This window comes from Harpia harpyja, chromosome 3 (genome assembly GCF_026419915.1).
Source record: "Harpia harpyja isolate bHarHar1 chromosome 3, bHarHar1 primary haplotype, whole genome shotgun sequence".
NCBI lineage: Eukaryota > Metazoa > Chordata > Aves > Accipitriformes > Accipitridae > Harpia > Harpia harpyja.
The window spans coordinates 44946941-44967346 of record NC_068942.1 but is presented as its reverse complement, the minus strand read 5'-3'; the positions used below and the strand labels follow the sequence as shown (position 1 = coordinate 44967346).

The 20406-nt window shown below is 41.0% G+C and overlaps 1 protein-coding gene across 3 annotated transcripts; it reads right to left on the bottom strand.

Annotated features, from left to right (window-relative positions):
* Positions 1–1509: 1509 nt before the first annotated feature.
* On the bottom strand, positions 1510–18870 carry LOC128139661 (serine/arginine-rich splicing factor 5-like). 3 transcript variants are annotated; one of them, XM_052782375.1, is made up of 8 exons: positions 18718–18865; positions 16192–16330; positions 12529–12599; positions 11661–11747; positions 9263–9335; positions 5095–5168; positions 4012–4122; positions 1510–3037 (listed from the first exon to the last, which is right to left on the bottom strand). In XM_052782375.1, the coding sequence occupies exons 2-8, from the start codon at positions 16315–16317 to the stop codon at positions 2746–2748; spliced, it is 834 nt and encodes a 277-aa protein (XP_052638335.1). In that variant the 5' UTR covers positions 16318–16330; positions 18718–18865; the 3' UTR covers positions 1510–2745. The 3 variants fall into 3 exon arrangements, 2 of the variants coding, with proteins under 2 accessions (XP_052638335.1, XP_052638336.1); XM_052782376.1 differs by lacking the exon at positions 18718–18865 and adding an exon at positions 18360–18570; XR_008234460.1 differs by lacking the exon at positions 1510–3037 and having other exon boundaries at positions 5095–6149; positions 18718–18870.
* Between the last annotated feature and the right edge of the window lie 1536 nt (positions 18871–20406).

The following is a 20406-nucleotide window of genomic DNA, read 5'->3' as shown; positions in this document are numbered from 1 at the left end:
GAGCTGAGTAACCAGGGACTCAACCTCTCCTTTAAGAAAACTGTTCTTAGCTGTTAAAGATTCCTGTCCTTGCCCTTCAAATAAACAAAGCTGCCAAGTTCACATCTACCATAAACAAATCTTTGCCCAGAGAAAGATCAGATTTAATATTTAGTATTTCAAAAGCTCACCTTTTCCTCACCTAAACACCTTTGTGTATCTTAGGGGAACAAAGAGCCACTGATTGCCACCTTGAAAAACATCTAAAAAAATTAGCGAGGTCTTTTTCCATCGTGTCACATTGCATTGGTAACACCACCCTACAATCTGCAGTCCTTAGTTAACTGTTGCTACATCTAGAAACCGGTACTACAGTTAACTTGGATGCAACTGTGCTGGCAAAGATGTTTAAACTGCTACTACGCCAGCACAGAAAAGAAATAGTCATAGGTGTTTATACTAAACCGCTATCAGTTCAATCATACAATTTAAAATAAGTTAAAAAAATGTACTTCTAACCAGTATTAATAGCAATACAAATCTATGGGTAGGCCGGGCTCTAGGTTCAGAAATAAGCTGTATGTATTTATGGTTGCAATCACAACAACAATCATAAACTTGCTTATAACCTCAGGGTGGTTGGGGGGGAAGGGGAGGCTGGTTTTTGGTCTATATTCATCTTACTGTTGCCACTGCTGACTGAAAATTATGGAAGGGAAATGACATTGTACAATAAAGAATCAATAAAATTCACAAGATCTACGTTAGCTCTATATTTAAACAATTTGCAAGGTAAGCATGCCGTGGTCAGAAGCATTCAAGGTCTCTGATATTGCACTTGCCAATCTCAAAGGTACTAGGCTAGGCAGTGGACATTTTGGGGAGGTTTTTTGGTAGCCTAACAAATTTAGCAAAGCAAGCAACACTGACATTTAACACAGCTGAGTATAACCCAGCTTTTCCAACAGTCATACCCAGTAAGATTCCTCTGCAAAGTGATTTCTATTTGTTCCTTGTGTTCTTTCTGAACTGCTAGCATATTCAGATCACATCAAGCCAAACATGCAAAGAAAACGATTAGCAGTAACTTGCTCTAGAAAGGGTGTCAGCCTTGAAGCCTCAGATACACAGAAGTAGTGTGGGTAATGTAAGAATCTCTGGAACTGTATTTCAAAAGCAACTAATGATTTTACCTATAGGAAGATTCCAACACCTATGGCCATTTAGTTGTCAGTTCTTTTGTTGAACTGGTGGACAAGAAGGTATCACACAAATCTGTGTGCAAGGACTGCAGGAAGACTACTATTTGCCATCCATTCAAACAGCCACTGATGGCCATGACAGTAAAATCCTATCCTGTCCTCCCATTAGTCAACATCTGGTTACTTACATGTCGTAACTGGTTTCTAGTTTACATTTTACTTGCTTCCAAATGGGTACACCTTCAAATAAATTTCCTTGTGATCATGTTTGCAAGACTGCAAGAAGTGGCCAACAGCAACAGCAACATTACTAAACAAAACTGCAAAGTAAGCCAGAAAAGGTTTTATTTTATTAGGAATGGTACATTTAAACACATGTAAGACTTTGGGATTAATTTACATATTTTTCCAAAAACGTTTCCCTTCTTGAACAGTACAGAAGTTAAAAAAAAAAAAAATCTAATTCCAAATTATAAGAACGAACAGTATTTGCAGTGGAAATTTCTATTAATCAAAACAACTGTGCATTCGGGAGATTTAAAGAAGTTATCCTCTTTATGCCTTAACATGATTTACTTTTTCTGTCACAACTGACTACACTTTTCCTGGGATTTTTTTGCTGCTGTCATTACTAAAATAACCTTCCTTTCCATCAAGACTATTGCTAGTCATACCCAAAAGTATGATACTGAATAATGTGTGTATGAAAGCTATGTCACTTTTATAAACATCAAAAACATGAACATGCATATTGACATTTCTGTGCAGTTTTATGGAGTCACTTGTCAAATAAGGCCTCTACGTACAATACCACATACTAGTGAATTACTGGAAAATTATTATAATGGATTCCCAATAATCCGGACATCTGGATGGTACATCTCATTTTAACAGGAAAATCCAGCTTTCATTACTGCTTAACATTGTATTGATTCACTATCCAAATGAGCAATATTCAACTGACCACTGTGTATTCCTGAAAGTCTGCTGCAAATTAAGCATATTATCAAGGTCATTTAAAGCTGGAACTTAAAACAGCCTGTCAAGCCAAGCAACGGGGGAAAAAAGTGAACTCTAAACTAAATTCAGCTGGTCCATTCATTCTCATACAGAAAAGTAGCCACAGAACCTTAAAGGAATAAAATCTATACTTCCTGTTCTCAGACTCAATACCAAGGACAAAAGCTAATGTAGTATTTTGGAAGTCAAAGGCCTTGGAGGTGGAGGGGAAAGTGGGGGGCAAGAGAGGGAGAAAGCAGCATATTGTCTCATCCCATTACCTCAGCATTATGTGTACGTAATATATCTATGATAGAAATGTTTACTAATAGCAGGGAAAAAAAAATAAAAAAGACTTCCCACTCCAGACTTCACTGAAAGGAGAAAGCTGACAGCCCCTCCTCACAGAGATGGCCTATTTGATGACAGGCACTTTGGCAATGTAAGAGGAGGTTACCCTTTCATCATGTTAACTCTTCCCCTCCCAGTTCTCATGTATAATTTGTCTCAAGTCTTCAAGAAACTTGAATCAAATTAAATGCATTAATACATCTCTAAGAGCAGGTTAACTACGGCTATGCGCAGAGCTCGATCTAGATCGAGATTTTCTTTTAGAAGAGGAGGGAGATGGGGAAGAAGCTAGCAAGCTGGAGCGGTGGCTTTTCTGCGAGTAACTCTTTTTAGGTGTACGACTGCGAGAACGAGACCGGGATCGAGATCGGGACCGGGATCGAGATCGGGACCTGGACCTGGACCTTGATCTTGACCTGGACCTGGACCGGCTGTCCGATCTGGAAGATCCTGTAGACCTGGACCTGCTGCGAGATCTTGAGTAACTCCTTGATCGAGATCTGCTTCTAGAGAAACACAAAAGCTGTAGTCTTACCTCCTACTAAATTTAAAATACTCAATTTAAATTCTCAATGACTTTGTATGCACAGCACATCCATGTGAACATCTGAATGCGCTATGCACAGCATTCAGTTATTTCAGAGTGCTGCTAGATTTCTGTTATGCTCCATCACAACAGTATCTTCTTAGGCCAAGGCTAGCAGGAACTGCTAGCCTTGACATTCTCTGCTAGCTTGGCAAAATATGAACTGCCTAATAAAAGACACTTTCCTCCCAGCAGAGGTGGGAGGAGACCAACAAATTTTTAGCCATTTATCAAGAAAAGCACAGAAATGAAAATTCATACCCATCGTATTTATTCTCTCTAGAAATGCCCGTGTAAATTAGTTTGGGGTTTCTTTCAAGATGCTAAAAAAAAATCTCTAAAGGCATGGAACACCAGCACACTTTAAGGCCTGAGAGTTTGACACCTTCTCTAGTTATACGTCCCTTTTCTTATGAAAAGAAATGGATTTATTTTTAAGAGAGACAATGAGAGAGACGCAGCTAACATTTTTTTAATGACTGAATGGCAGAACTGCTTTGGGTATAACGCAAGCAACCTAACTGTTTTTCTTTTATTCTCATGAAAAAGTTGGCTTTCACAACTATTTGAGAGACATTTCACAGGACTGTGAAGCAGCTTTCCATTAAAGTAAAAGGCTTTTAATAACAAAATTCATAGGTTTTTTAGAAGTCCTTTCATTTAATACCAAGTTCTATTGTTAAAAAAAAAAAAGTTCCTTACTCTCATCTGAAAGTGTTCGATTTACACTGTTTTCAGCAAGTTAGTTCTTATCTAAATCTGTTTACACTGCTAGAAAGTGGTTCTGTGCAGTGATATTTAGCTTGGGGCCAAAGAATTAGATAATAAAACTGTGGCATCGATACTACCCAAATCCATGCTCTCAGCAGAATTTTATCAGGTCAGGTGACATACCTATGCCTTCTGTGATCTTCAGTCAGTTTAATTCTGCGTCCATTAAGCTCAGTGCCATCCAATTTTTCCAGTGCACTCTTCATATCACTGTAAGACGCAAATTCCACAACCCTGTATACCATCAGGAAAAAAAACAAAGTTTCAGAGAAACTGAAAAAGCAAGGAGAACAAGTTTGGGTCTTTTCCTATCTGTTGAGTCACAGCTTGATGTTTTATCTTCTGAAAGCTAATTTTTAACTTGGTTAACAGGAAAATATGACACTAACAGTCACAGCCATCCATACCTTCCACATCTTCTTAAACATTACCAGAACTCTCATCTGCAACGAGATGGAGAAAATCCAGGAAGCTACACAAACCTGTACCAGATGAGGAAGTATCTTTCAGTCCTCCACTACACTGCATTCTAAAGCTGTCCAAGAAAGAAAATAAACTTGCAGACTCTCCAGTCCTATTTAGATTTTTAACAGTGAATAGAAAAATCTCCTCTTTGTTTTTTAATTTGTTTTCCCCTCAAAAAAGTCTAAGGTGCATTTGCTTGCAGTGGCCCTAAAGCACTGTTTTGCCAGCACAGACACTATAATCATACTTCCCTCTCTCCTGCTTTGTTATGCATGACCTTTGTAGTCTGCAGAATTAAGAATGGAGAGCAGGCAGTGAGGTATTCCTTATGGAGATTGGTTATGTTCATTTCCCATGACTGTTGAACCAGTGCAAAGCAGCCACAGACAGGAGGTATTCTAGCCTCAGGAGTCAGATCATAAATGATTATACATAAATAACTCTAAGTTAAAGACAGCAGAACTCAACTGTTGAAAGGTATTCTCCCTCCCCTTTCTGCTTTGACACATTGTTTTCATGGTAGAGAGTACAGACTGAGTTCAATACCACTTCTGAACTCCTACTTACTGACTGTTTGTGTTTTGGGTTTTGGTGGTTTGTTGGTGGGTTTTTTTGAATTGGAGAAATTTCAGCATCTAAGCCACATCATAGATTTATGTTTCATTTCTTCTATATTACAAGGATAATCTTGCCTTTAACAGTTTCAGTTATTGCACAGATTTAGACACAAAATGAACTCACCCTTCATTCCTGTTGTTTCTGTGTGCATCCACATAAGTGACCTCCCCTGCCTTTCTCATGACATCTTTCAAGTCCTGCAGCAAAAGTTAACATTTTAGCCTTAAACAGGACACAAATGAGTCAGCTACCAGTAATACTCCCCTAAAACTTTCTCTGCTAAAACTACTTAATGCTTTTATACTTTTATACATATAGAAATACATATAATTCAGAAAAAAGTTTCTGAAACAGCCTGTGTAATAGCAGCTGCATATAGAAAGGATCCCTCATTTTTACAACTATAGTGAATAAAATATTGCTTTTAAAATAATCCTCTATCCCAAAACCAGCTGTTAAGAAAACACAATGCAATACTTAAAATACCAATGTATGCACTGAAATCAGAACTATAACAGATGAAAAGCAACACAGTATTAAATGCAGATTTTCACGACTAGCAGCCCAGTTAAATGACAATCCAATATACGTAGACAAATTCATTCTATATGCTCACCTCCCCAAACTTCACAGCAAAATTAAAAGCAAAAAGGTGCAATTACTATATAATTAATAATTTTACAAAGGGAAAAGTTTTCTTATATTTCACTTGAATATCTGTCACACTGCAGTGCCACGTCAATAGACACCCTTGTATTTAACTTAATAGAGGCTAAACACGCAGACACTGTAAAATTACTTGCTCAGCAATAGGATAAAGTACAAACAAATAATGTAAAAGGTCACTAAAAAGCTAAACATTTGTATAAGTTAAAGCAGTACTTTTACCAAACAGTATCTGGTATTTTATAATCCCAGACTACTTACCGCAACATGCCACAAGTGGCAGATGATATAAGAAGGTACCTTAAGCAAAGAGTTGCTTGTCCAATACCTAGCTGGCCAAGAGGAACTCTCTTACATGAGAAAGGCAGAGTGATGGCTCATAGCAATATGCTTCACGGAGGTACCAAGGGCCCTGAAAGCACTGGACATAGTCTCCAGTCTCCAGAAGTGGCTAAAGAACCCGAGGATGATCTGTGCTAGCCAATCGAGATCAAACCCAGGCAAACCAAGATCTAGATCGCCAAAAAACAGGAGTGTCATAGGAACCAAAAGGAAAATTCAGAACAGGCCAAACCCTAGAATTTCAGCCACTAGAAAACCCCCAAATCTTTGGTTCTTTTTCCTCCACACAAGAAAAATGAGGGTTAACCAAATCAAGATTGTTAGAAGAGGTTCAAAATGCACTTGGTTAGAAATATGCTTAAGGAAGAAAAGACTACAAAACAAAAAGCCAAGAAAAACTTTAGAACATTTGCCACAGAATGTAAGAAGGCTTAGTTTTATCTAATCTTTTAATTAAAATTCAATCATTTTAAAAACTGGCATACACAAACTAGTAGACACTTTCCTTGCTTCACATGTGCTTAACACAAAGAAACCTTAACAGCAAATGAAAAATGGACCCTACAGCACCATTAAAAGTAACACTTCAACCTCAGTATGTTTATCTCAATCTAGAGATGCCCTGGTTTCGGCTGGGATAGAGTTAATTTGCTTCCTAGTAGCTGGTATAGTGTTGTGTTTTGGATTTAGTATGAGAATAATGTTGATAACACACCAATGTTTTCAGTTGTTGCTAAGTAGTGTTTAGACTAAGTCAGGGATTTTTCAGCTTCTCATGCCCAGCCAGCGAGAAAGCTGGAGGGGCACAAGAAGCTGAGAGAGGACACAGCTAGGGCAGCTGACCCAAACTGGCCAAAGGGGTATTCCATACCATGGGATGCCATGTCCAGAAGAACAAAATTTTGGCTCTGCTCAAGTCAATGAGAGCTTAACCAGACCAGGACTGGTAAGTCAAAAGGAAGTTAGAAAATGTTAATCTACATAATTATTTTTTTAATTCAATAACTTTAGGCTTTAAAATTGAGGCCCCCCACAGACCTGCCACACTAGATGCTGAATCTTAAGGATCATCATCATGAAATATCATTTGTAATAGTAATGTCAACATGATTAAGATGCCAACATTATTGATCAAAAGAGAGTAAGTGTGCTTGTGTTATAAAAGCTCAACAGAGTATTTGCTATTATTAGGGGAATGTTTTAAAGTTATCTGGTTTTACTTAACCAGTGGAACAGTTGAATTTTATCCTAAGTTTACTGTTCTGGTTCACTTTAAACAGCACAAGAATACCCTGTTGTCCTTAGCTGCGAAGGAAAATAAGGTGTAGGACAACCATAAACAGGAAAAACACATTAAAAATTACATCTTCATGTAACACAGATCTACTTTTCCCAACTGCTTGAAAATTCACAGACACTGAAGAACTAATGAGGGTGGTTGGAAAGCTCTGAACATGCAGAAATACATTTGCTAAAATAAGGAGAATTCTGAGTTTGTCTACTACTTAGATATGAGATTATCTACTAACAACATAGTAAAAAATTTGAGGAAACTGATCTGAATACAAATTTTATTTGTGGTTTGGTTGGTTTGGGTTTTTTTAAACATCCCAGCACAGTAACTTTTAAAGGAGACAGAAGTTCTCAAAGCACAGGGATCTGCACGCACCAAAGATGAAATTATGTGCGTTAAGTTTCAAAGCAAGGTTCCATATCGATTGTGCTTGCTAGAAGCTCAGGAGTTAGGAATAATATGCCACTACTGTTAATGTATTAGCTCTTTTAATCTGTTGTGTAAGTAGCATAGTTAAAAGTTAAAACGCTAGTCAGTATCAAAGCAGTACAGCTCCAAAATAAAATGAGGCTTGCATATGGATGTTAGCTTCAAATGATTTCTATTTAGGCAGGTATCAAGAAGTAAAGTCTCTTACGCTAACTTATGATATATTTAAGACAGTCATTAAACATTTAATTAGAATCCTAAAGATTCATCAGTATGAGATCTGAATTGGGTGGGCTTCAGTCTCAAATGGTAAGTACACACAAAGCCATTATAAATATTCACAAGTAAAATAAAGTTACAGAAACATTAAATTTTTTTTCAAGTTAACACTAAACAGCATTATAGGATTTATTCTCCTTAATGCTCCATTCTAGCTTACTTCTCTGGTCCCTACTGTCATTTCGAAGCACTGTGTTCTATAACAATCTCTTCATATACATAACTGCATAGCATACCCAGAAGATACTCAGATGAAATCCACTTGCTCATCACATCAACTCAGAAGTTGTTTTTCTAGTTATTCAATAATTAACACAACTGTACAATTATGAACCTTTTGAACCTGTCATGCAGAAGATAAACAAATCTAGTTCCACTGTTTATCTGCATGGACTGTACCCAAGCTCTTATGAAACACATCAGCGGAGCTCCAGGCAAGCCAAACAGCCTCCTCATGCGGATTTAGCTGCAAGACCAAGGCTTTGAACATTCAACATGTTCTACCGCATCTTTCAGTACACTAATTAAAGTCTCTTTATTCAAAGAATATAAAGGTTAATGAACAAGACTGAACTCCACTGTTCACTCGCCTCTTCTAAATAGCATCTGTTGCTATGCCCTTAAAAAGTAAACTTTCTATAGACTGTATACTACGCAGAACACAACTAAAGGAATTACTACATGGTTATTCTGTTAAAAGCCAGCTAAAAATTAGCAAAACATTAGCAAGGGGTGCAAAAATAATTAAGGTAGGTGGTAAGAAAGCTTCAAAACACAATTACTCAAAGTTTGGGTTTTTTTAAAAGTATCTATAGCACGCATACTTTACACAGTAGCTTTCTTAAGATTCCCTTTATTAATGACATATTACCAGACTTCTCATCATGCATCATGTCACAAAAATATTTTGCAAAACATAAGAAAAGACCATAAATTTCACTCAAAACAAAGGCATGCGCTTCTAGGTATAAGAATACAAAAGGATGACATAGTTTGCATGGATGCTATGCTTCAATAATTTAGAAACAATCTAGAGATTTCAAAAGTTTTATCAGTTCCCAACTACAAAATCTAGTTATAGAACTATTTGCACAGATGTGAAACAGAAGACTTCTTTAAGTGTTTGAATGGTAATTTTTAGCAATTACTGAAGCTTTTTTGCTTTTTTTTTTACTTGGGTTAAATATTTATGATGGCTTTATTAAGAAATTAGCCTGAGAGCAGTCTACTTCCAGGGTAGGAAAATAAGGTGTAAAAAAAGAAAGTAAGATGTTAACTCACCTGCCAGCTGATACGGGATGAAAGGTTTTCAACTATGATCCTGTGTTCAGTACGAACAGGAGGTCCATACCGGCTAGAAGAGTTCAGAGGGGAAAAAAAAAAAAAACAAACCAAAAAAGTTTCCAGTGTAAGGAATTTAGAACTTAAGAAATCTGATGTTTTCTATAGTTTTCTGAGAGAGTTAAGTATTTTCCTTGTTGCTGGACTGCAGTTTGATTCTCCCTAGTCAAGGATATATTTAAGAGTCCACTACAAGAAGAGAGCTGTTACAAGGGGATTAAAAAGGATTTTGATGAAGAACTTTATACCAAGGCAGTCAATATAGCCGCCATTTTTTCTAAATACACTGAAATAAGTGCCTAGTAGAATGAAAATAATGTAAAGAGAATTATTTTAATTTTGGTATTTGACAGGCTTGGCTCACACATACAGTTTTGGAGGATATTCAGGTAAAGGGCAACTTTTAAAAATTTTTGTTTAGTTGGTAGGATAAATTCTGTTTCATATCAGGGAGACAGAAGGCACAATTTAAAGGCATCTTAGTTTATGCTTCTAAATTCCGAATCACTTGTTAATATTCATAAATGCCACCATGACCTATATTAGGTATCTTTGTGGGTAGAAATATTCTTATTTTAGTAAAATGAGAGCTAGATAACTGGTTGCCCTGAAATAACTGTGGCAGTTTACAGTTCCTGAATGAAAGCCAATGCTGTTCACTTAACCAAAAATTAAAGACCCTCTCAAAAATGAAAACGTGGCGTGAAAATGTTCATACAGAAAAGAGTAAGACATCTGGAAAGAATTCTGTCCTTGCAGGTCATTTCTGTTCCCAATCCTAGTCATTCTGAATCCAAAGGGATCTGAGAACTATGGAAAAAGATACGCCAGCCTTTTGAGAAGTAATGCAGGATTCTAACAATGGCACTACTTTGTATTACTACAAAAAGATTCAAGAATCAAGAACACTGACCTTAGAGAAAATTATTCTCATCTTCTCCTCCCATAGAAACATAATCCTAAATTGTGCGTATTGATTTGTACACTGAAGCATAGGCAATTTCATTTCAGTGCATACCTCAAAGTGTCCCAATTTTTTTCAGAACATCCAGATCTTCCAGGCATTTAAACAGAGGTCCCAGAGTCCCAAAACTGGCAGGCTGAGTCTCATTTTTCCATTATTGCAAACCGCAGTCTCTTCCTGTCTGGCATCGGCAGTCTGACGTCATGAACATGACTACAACGTCAGATGCCCACGACCTTCAATCACACTTCCTACTTTAAAAGTCCACTTTTAGCCTGGACCTCGGACCAATTATACCGCATCAAGGTTACTGCCACTAAAGAAAAAATAATCTAATTAGCATACTTGCATATGCAAATTAGATGTTCCAGACACTGGTTTGTAATTGGCAGCAATTCTGACTTTGAAACAAATGCAGAGGTTTATGTCAGTTAAGTCTTCGTCTTTCTTCCAAACTCTACTCTGCATAGGCCACAGCTATAAATGTTTCTACAGAGTAAATTATTCCATACAGACTTACTTCACACAGGTAGACATAAAAGTACAAAGATGTAATGTGTAGTTGTTTGGTGGAATATATGCAAATCTGCAGAACTTTCACAAGCTCCACTGCAAGTTGGCATAAGGTTCACCACTGGCTCAAATCACTAAAAGTGAACAACTCCACAAATACTGTATGTCCACTACAGGTATTCTAGATATGAGCTACATCTCATTTTTCAGATTCCACTGTCAGACAGAGGCTCTCCTTCAGCAAGGCACCTGCTTGGTCAGCAAACTTAGTTAACTGGTATTTAAACACTTCTCACATGCTAGTATGTTGTCTCCTAGCATTGTTTCTCAAATACAGTTCCTTTTGTATGCTGTGCTGAAGTAAGCGTTTTGATAACCATACAACTGGAAATGTGAAAGCTTGGTTAGATGGTAAATACCTTGAACTATTATTCTACAATAATTCTACTTAGCCTGTAAGCTCAGTTTAATGACAAAAGCCTCAGTAGAGAAGCTCTGGCATTTTTCTTGATTTAGTCTTAAAAACAGCCAATCCAACTGCAGCATTACTCCTTCACATCATTTACACAACAGTAGGAAGCAAGACCAATGTAGTGCCTACAACATGGAGAGGGAGCATTTCATAACAGGTTTGTGAACCTCTGCGAGCCAGTTAAACTGCTTTAAAATCCACATTCTCCTCAGCCAGAGGAGGTAAATACTAGTAATGGACCTCCAAGGTTTGAGAACATAAAAGTTCTTTCGTGAAGCTATACAAGGAAACAGAGCTGGATCTCTAAATCCAACCACAAGAAGAAAACAGTATTTCCATACAGTTCTTCAGTTACTGTATTTGTAGGAAACAGAGTCCAGACCACCTACCTAGATCCACTCTGCGACTGGTAATAACTGAACCGTTGTGGGAATCTGCCCCTTCCTCTTCGGGCTCGAGCATGCTCAATTGTAACCCTTACAATAGGAACAAAACAAAACAAACAAACAAAAAATAAAACACAAACTTCAAGTATTTGACAGTGACTTAAATCTTTTGCAACTGGAAGCACGTGTGCACGAACAAGAATTATCTTGCCCTTGCAAGCAATGATTTATAACACAGTCACTGGCATTTCTTAAAGAGCCAGAACAGTGGTATTCTCTTGTCTCATTCATCTCCCTCAGACTTTCATGAAAATTGTCATGGGTCTGTAATTCAGATTGAAACAATTAAATTTGCTCAGCCAGAACCCAAGAGTAATCACAGAGGGAAAAGAGTACCAAAATAAGTAACAACAACCTAATAACATAAACCCAGCTTCCACAGTCAAAACAAAAATTACTGTAACGTACAATGACTATAGTCCACATGTTGCAAACTGAAGGGCAAAACTCCAAATGATGAGAGGCTATCATCAACTTAATTTCTGAAGTCAACAGACAGATAAATAACAAACAAGTAAGTTAAATTCATTTTTACTAATATTTCTAGTGAGAAGACCTTGAGTTAGCTTTGAAGGAGAAGTGGAGAAAACAGTCAGCCCTGCTCCAAACCACCCCTCCTCCAGCCTCAAACTATTTTTGCCTTATGTAAGTCTGTAGCCAGGATCCCAATGAGTCTCTTTAGATAAAGTTATAGAAGGTGTATCCCATCACAGAGCCACAAGAAATGGGTGTCAGAGCACAAGCTAATGCACCGTATTTGAACGCAAAGCACTTTTGCTGTTCTTAAGGGAAATTATGGTATCACGCTTACCTTTCATCACACAACTCTTTACCATTTAGTTCATAAATTGCATCATCAGCATCCCTGTGGTCTTCAAATTCCTAGAAAGAAAATAGGAATAAAAAAGTATTTTCCCTCATAGCATACTCAAATGCTAGAAAACACATTTTCTTTATAAATTTTACATTTCTGCAGCAAGTATCAGCCAGAACTTTGATCAAGGAAGCCGATTCCTAGTACATTTATGACTGAAAAGCCAAGATGTTCCCATTCATGATCATTTCTTCTCCCTCCACCCTGCAAACTCCTTTTGCCTTCCTCAGTTGTTTCAGTATAGCTATTTGCAGGACCTACATAAAATAAATTAATTAAATGACCTGGTTTATTACAGAAATGTCTAAACTACTTTTTGGGAGAGAAGTGGTGGGATTACTTCAAGGCATACAGTTTAAAACACAGCCCTACGTACAGGGAAATCCTATATAACAGCACGAGCTGATCAACTGCAAACAAAAGCAGGAGAGCTGTGCACTCCCAAAACCCTCTTAAGAGTTCTGGGGCTGATTCAACTCTTACTGAATTGGCAAAGAAATAGTAAACCAGAAAAAAAGCCCTTCTCATTTTTTTCTGAGCGAATTCAGGTCACTAGTCTGGCAAAAAGGTACCTGTGTAAGAACAGTAAGAAACATAAGCCCCTCTTCACCAGTGGCCACCTGTGGGTCTGGATCAGCTATAATATGCAATTCCATATACTGCTGCAACGGAATCTGTTGCTTCACTTTTGGCAGCAATGCTGCTTTAGTCAGCCTGAGTAGCCTCTGCCCACTATCCAGCCCACTGGTTCTTGGCAAAGCTGTTTGTACAGCTCTGCAGGAAACTAGGTCAAGAAACCTATCCAGATGAAAAACAGCACACTGTGTGCAGGAGGTGGGGTGAAAAAGACAGTGTTATTTTTCAACTAGATCAGCTTCCCAGGTAGGTTCATTATGTGGCTGAACAACTGTGGTAACGCCATGTGAGGCAAGGGGAGAAAGGAAATAAATAAAGCAGTGAGAACAAGCACCTGGGTAGGGACTGCTTGAACCAACAGTGTGGATGGAGAAAAAAAATTGTGGAACTGCAGCTTGAGAGCAATGAACAACAAAGAAGCTTCTCTAGTTGAAGAAAGCGTTTGCATAACTATAAACAGCTTTTCAGAAGCAATACTGGCTTAAGCAACCTTCCCCCTTCTGCACTGAAATCTGTTTCACCACCAAGTGAAATGTCACACATCCTTGCATGATGATGCAAAAATTATCTTGAGAAAATTCATTTAGGCCTGGCATTTAAGAGTATCAATAGTCAGCAATTACAACTCCCACGATTTCAGCTAGTTCCTAACAAACTGAACATCTGTAAGTCTGTCTAACTTTACATACTAGCTTTATGGTCTGAAGTTTGAAAATGTTCGGCACTGAAGTCTACAAAATTTAAGTAAATATAATTAGTTTCAAAGATCAAGCAATGATTTCAGTCAAGCACAATGAAACATACTTTTAACACTACAACAATGTTCAATCAAAATCACTTGGTTTTTTAAGAGATTTTATAAATACAGATTTTAAATAACCAAAACCAAAGATGAACCAACAGCCCATGACAGTGAGGTACCGCAAAAGATAATGCTATTCAATGTATTTATAAATGATCTGGATGACAGGACCGAGAGTACCCTCACCAATTTTGTGGCTGACACCAAAGTGGGAGGAGAAATAGATACACCAGAAGGAATAACTACCACACAGTGAGACCTTGATAGGCTGAAAGGTTAGGCCGACAAGAATCACAAGTTTTAACAGAAGATAAATGTGAAGTCCTGCACCTGGGATAGAATAATCCTAAGCAGCAGAACAGGCTGGGGTCTGAGTGGCTGGAGTGTAGCTCTGCTGAAAAGGACGTGGAAATCCTTGTGGATAGTCAGCTAAGCATGAGTCAGCAGTGTGGCCTTGCTGTAATGAAAGCAAACCGCGTCCTGGGCTGCATCAGTGAGAGTACAGCCAGCAGACCAAGGGATGTGATTATTCCACCCGACTTGGCATTTGTTAGGCCACACCTGGAACAATGTGTCCAGTTTTGGTCCCTCCAGCTCAAGAAAGACATTGAAAAATTGGAGTGGGACCAGCAGAGGGCCACCAAAACTGATCAGAAGGTTGGAGAACAAAGAAAGGCTGAGTGAGCTGTGTTTGTTCAGCCTGAAGAAAAGGCAGCTCAAAGGGGATCCAGTCAGAGTCTTCCAAAACATAAAACACAGTTACAGAGATGACTCAAGTGCTTTCCTCAAGTGGGTGCACAGTGACGGGATGACAGGTAAAGGGGGGAAAGTCTTGTTCAGACGTAAGGAAAAAATTCTTCATCACGAGAACAATTAAATTTTTTAGACAGAGTTATGGGGCAATTATTCAAGCTTATTAGTGAGCTCTGAAAAGAAAATGCTTCTGCCTAGGAACTGTAGAAGAGAGGAAGGAGGGTTGGCTGACTCATGTGCAGGAGCTGAACAGAAGTTGTTCCTGAATGAGTCAACAGCCCTGCCCAAGCAGAGAAGAGGAACGCTCAGGGAAAGGTGACTTGAGAAATAGCAGCAATTGGAAAGGATGCACTAAATAAACTCAGGCTCACATCTAGATCGGCCATTTACCTGCAGACTTTAAGAGGGAGGTATTTACCTAGAGGCAGGTATTTACCTACTGGCAGTCAACAAGAACTAGCTCATACTGCAGGGCAATCAGGAACAAGCATGTGTAGGAGTCAAGAAGTAATACTTCAATGAAACTAAAGTAGGGAAAGCCTGTTTTTTTTTTTTTTCCCATAGCTTCACCCAAGGGACTGATCTTGGCAGAATGAATGGCAGGTAAGCCTGCCATAGTGCAAGGGCAGCATCAACCCTTCCAGTTTGAACTCAGTGCTGCAGAACAGCTAATTCTCAGTTTTCAGGAGATAATAGTTAAGAAACAGGCTGATCCTGAGTCAACTTGGGAACCTGTAAAGCTGTAAAAATTTGGACAACAGTTTAGGAGAGTAGAGCTTTAGAAAGCAGTGGTAGGAAACTAAGATCCAATGAACTGTGCATTTCATTTACTAGTCTGACAGACACATACGCCCTGTGAACATATATTGATGGTGAATATGCCTAACTTTAGCTGCACAAGATTTAAAAGCTGTGCTGCTTAAATCCAACAGCAAGCACCTATTACACCTGTTGTCTTAGCCAACCACTTTGCTTTTATGTCAGGCTATTATTCAGAGAGATGACCAAGCAGACTAGAAGGAGTGAGAGAGGAACATAAGTGGTTCTGTATAAACTTTTCTCCAGGTCAAGACTTTGCCAAGTTTTGTAATGCCGTAACAGGATATTTATACCGTCTTCAGACATAAGAGATAAAAGTTAAATCCATGGAAGACTATGATCAGACAGTGTATTTAATGTTCAGACAATGTATTTAATGCAGCTAGAATATTACCAAGATTTTGAGCAAAACCTGGCCAAAACCAGGTAAAACTGTAATCCCAGCATCTGAAAAGCAGTCTGAAATCTATATTAATATTTTCCATTTCCCATTGGAACTATTATTCTCTTAAGCATCTTCCCTTCCTTGACATCAACCTAGCAAGGCGAGTACCTGCAAGCAAGAGAAAGGAAGACAAGGTATTACTTACCACAAATCCAAATCCATTTTTTAGATGGATTTCTCGTATGCGTCCATACCCTTTGAAGAATTTCTCCACATCCCGTTCCCGAGCGCGTGAGCTTAAGTGTCCAACAAAGACACGGCAGCCACTCATCTTAAGGTTGATGCTAAGAAGGAAAACAGCACTGTTTATTAGATTAACAAACTTAAAATAGAGTGATTAAGACCACTTTTGCATCTCAGAAATCTTGGTTAAATAGGATTTGATTTTATTGTCCTCCAGGTATGTATGTTAAAAACCCAATTCGCTATAGCCAGAGAAGTGAGAAAATCTTGTATTGCTGACTTCTAACAGAACCTACGCAGAACCCTCAGTTTTGTCCTTTTTAGTCATATAACCTAAAGACTTCTTGTATCTAAAATAACATTTTGTTTGCCATTAGACTAACAAGGCTTTTGTATCACAGAACAAGAAAAAAACCCCCTCTATAAGCTCCAAGATGAATTTACTGGGCTAACAGCAGTTAAAAGAAAAAAAAGAACAAAACTGTTATGCTAATCATTGGAATGACAATATAAAACATTCTCAAACTTTTGCTTTCACCTGAAAGAATTGCTGCAATAAAAGTTGTATTAGCATCCAAAAGATAAATAGTAGTCATCAAATTATTTCGGTTTGTACCAACCATAAAATACTTTATTTTAACAGTCTATCAAGCTATGAAGATGAAACATTTTGTTATTATGAGATTTCAACGATGGCAAAAACAAAGGCTATTTCAGATATTTGGATTTTCAAAACTGTCTACTGATCCAGGATACATAATTTGAGATATTTTTATGGAAGCTCCAGTGTTTACCTTGAGTATGTCACTTTTTCAGTTTATGCGATTTAGAAATTAAGTTCTTATAACTGGAAAATATTAATTATTTGGCTCAGTGAGCTGCTTGTCATACAGAAACAAAGAATCCAAGCCCTAAGGAGAGGAAATACAACGTGATCTTGTATTACAATACTAGGTTGTAAAGCAGACGGAGTAAACGGACAACATATTGGTTAGCTATGAAAGTAGTTTAAGACAATTTGGGTGCAGTATTTTGAATTAGCATGATTTACCTTCTGTGTTAACACCCATTAGGTTTCTATTGATTAGTTTCTTTACTTGGGCTCAATCTGCCATCAGAGAAGTGCCAGAACTTTGGAAGACCGGGTACTGGACACCTTACCGGGCTGGGCTTCTTACCGGGCAAGAGGTAGAAGTGTGACAGCACTTACTTAGATTAGCCTAAACCGTCCCCCAACCACGATCTGAGGTGATGGCTATTTAACCTCTTTCACCCGAAAAGTTTTGTGCTTCCCTTACCAGAGGCCATGCTGCCTTTTGTAACCATTCCTTCCTTTGTGCTCACACTTGCATTTTTATGCCCACATGGAAATCCAGCTCAGAGGACTGATTCAGCTTCCTCACAGAGCAGCTAGTTTTCCGACAGGTTGTTTCCCTGATGCACCCTTACTACACAAACACTGGCAAGGCCAGCAGCTGGTATTAAGGGAAAGACAGGCCTTTACAGAGGCAGGACAGACTTACATAACTATGTGCTTTAAAACACGGCAAGAACGGTCACTTTGGCAACAGCGCTCATTTTGGGAACGACACAGATTTGACACATTAAAACGACCGCGTTCCTGCTGTTCAATGCTTTTAGTTCTTAGTTCCAGAAAAACAAGGTGGGGAGGAGAGGAATCACGGAAGGAAATGAAGGCGGGGTGGATGGAACTGACTGCCTGAGAAACTGTCACAGATACAACTATGGGGTGCAAACGATCTGCCCATGCATTATTTACTCAAACATCAGGGAGCACAATGGACGCGAGAGTCTGCACCGACACCTGCCAGTCGCAGAGCTTCACACGTTGTTCCTAGCACAATGCAACCGCGTTTGCTCACCGGTGGCTCCCAAGATACCACACGCCGGCGGAAGAGCACTCGGCAAGCACGGGCCCGCAGCGAATGACCATCTGCTCGTTCGCTCTTTTGAGAAGTCGCGACGGGACGGGGCTGCGCTAGGCTCGCCGCCTCCCCCCGGCGGGAGGACCCTCTCCTCAGGTTCACCGTCACCGAGGCCGAGGCCCACCCAGCGGCGATCGCCCCTCCGGCTCTTCGCGGCGGACGCGAAAACATTACACCCGCTCACCTCCGAACCCCGCCGGCTCCCAGCCATCCCTCGGAGCAGAACAGCCGGGGTCAGCCCCCCTCCCCTCCGCAAAGCCGCGACGAAGCGCGGCGTCCTCCGCCGCCCGCTGCCGTCGCGCCTCGATTACCCGACGCCCGGCGGCCCCCCGCCGAGCGCCCGGCCCGGCGGCGCCAGCGAGGCCTCCGCGAGCGGCTTCCTTCCCCTCAGCCCGGCGCCGCCGCAAGAAAGGCCGGGCCCGGCCCGGTCCGCCCCGCCCCGCAGCGGGGCCCGGCTGCCAGATCCCCGCTCGCAGCCCAACGCCCGACCCTCCCCCGGCCCTCCCGCCACCGAGCGAGCCAGGGAGGCGGCAGACACTCACCGTCGCCGAGCGCTGAGTCCCGCGGGCCGTGAGGAAGCCGCTCTCGCCGGCCGCGGCGGCAATGGCTGCCTTGTTCCTACGAGAGACCGACACCGCCGCGCGCCCCCAACGGATGCTGCGCAACCGCCAACGCCCGACTCCAACTCCCAGCGTGCCCCGCGGCGGCCCGGCCGCGCCCCGCGCCGGCGGCGGCCGCCTGGCACCCTGGGAGCTGTAGGCGCTCGCTGGGACGGGCGCCGCGGGGGAGTTTTGCGGGGGCGGGCTGCGGCCCTGTCAGGGCGAGCCGCCTAGGCCGGCGCCGTTGGGTCCGGGAGAGGCCGAGGGGGGGGCTCCCGCCACGACCAGGCCCGGGCTGCGGGGCAGGAAGGCGCTGGGAGCCCGCCCTCGCCCTCGGAGCTCCCTGAAATAAATCGCACTCCCTGCCCGAGGGAGCGATGCTGGGCCTGTGCGACCCTGCCAACCTGCTGCCGTCCCCCGGCCGTTCCGCTTCAGGCTTTTGACCCGAGACATGGCAAAAAAAAGAAAGATGGGCAGTCCGCAGCGGAGGAGCCGAGGCACGCGGGCAAAGAGTTCACCTTCGACGCGTTACACGACGCGTAACGGCTCGGCAGCTACAGTTCTGCCCGCGAAAGTTCGCTGCGGCCAGCCCCTAACTACCACCTCCTTCTCCCCTTCAGCACGCAGAATTACGCTGCTTTGGATAAAACCCCGGTAGTGTTACTGTCGCTGACACCAGGGGGAAGCCTTGGGTGGGGAAAAGCGGCTGGTGAAGATGACAGGCTTGTACGGAGGTGCTAGGCAGAAGCAGTGTTCCCATGTGTGTACATGCAGCACGCTGCTTTTCTGGTTTATCAGTGGCTGACATGTACTCATTTTATGGAATTCTTACAGTGTAATTCATGACAGTTGACAGTGTGATGATCAAGATAAAAATTGTTACCTGTTTCTGCAGTATAGCATAGCTTGTTGAATCTTCACTGTCCTCGGCTTAAATGTGGCTTAAAATATAGGTACAGTTTGTTTTTCCCATTTTTTCCTCTCGTCTGATAGCATCATGCCTGGATTTCTTGATTTGACTTGGAGCAAATAGCTAAGTTACATTTATGACATCGCATGCTAGATTCAGGCATCATTCAAATCTCTTGCCCTCTAATTATTCTTTAGGACGGAGATAACCGCTACATTCAACATCCATAATAAACAGAACCGTTTAGGTTGGAAGGGACCCCTTGAGATCACCTGGTCCAGCCCCCCAAGGTTGCCCAGGACCATGTCCAGTCAGGTTTTCAGTATCTCCACAGATGGAGGCTCCGCAACCTCTCTGGACAACCTGACCCAGTGTTTGACCACCCTTACAGTAAAAAAGCGTTTTCTTGTGTTCAGATGAAATTTCATGGTTTTTAATTGTCAGTGGATGCTACTGAGGAGGGTCTGGCTCCCTCCTCTTCATTCCCTCCCATCAGGTATTTAGACACATTCAGCCTTCTCCAGGCTGAACAGTCCCAGCTCTCTCAGCCTCTCCTTACATGAGAGATGCTCCAGTCCCACAATCATCTTTGTGGCCCTGTGCTGGACTCGTTCGAGTAAGTCCACATCTCTTTTGTACTGCAGAGCCCAGCAGAGGACACAACGCTCCAGGTGTGGCCTCAGCAGTGCTGAGTAGAGGGAAAGGATCACCTCCCTTGACCT

Excerpts from the sequence above, each read along its gene's own strand:
- LOC128139661 (XM_052782375.1), bottom strand. The coding sequence starts at position 16,317 with ATGAGTGGCTGCCGTGTCTTTGTTGGACACTTAAGCTCACGCGCTCGG. Across the intron at positions 12,600-16,191 it reads AAAATGGATTTGGATTTGTG|GAATTTGAAGACCACAGGGA; the intron begins GTAAGTAATACC and ends TTTTCTTTCTAG. Across the intron at positions 11,748-12,528 it reads AAAGAGTTGTGTGATGAAAG|GGTTACAATTGAGCATGCTC; the intron begins GTAAGCGTGATA and ends TCCTATTGTAAG.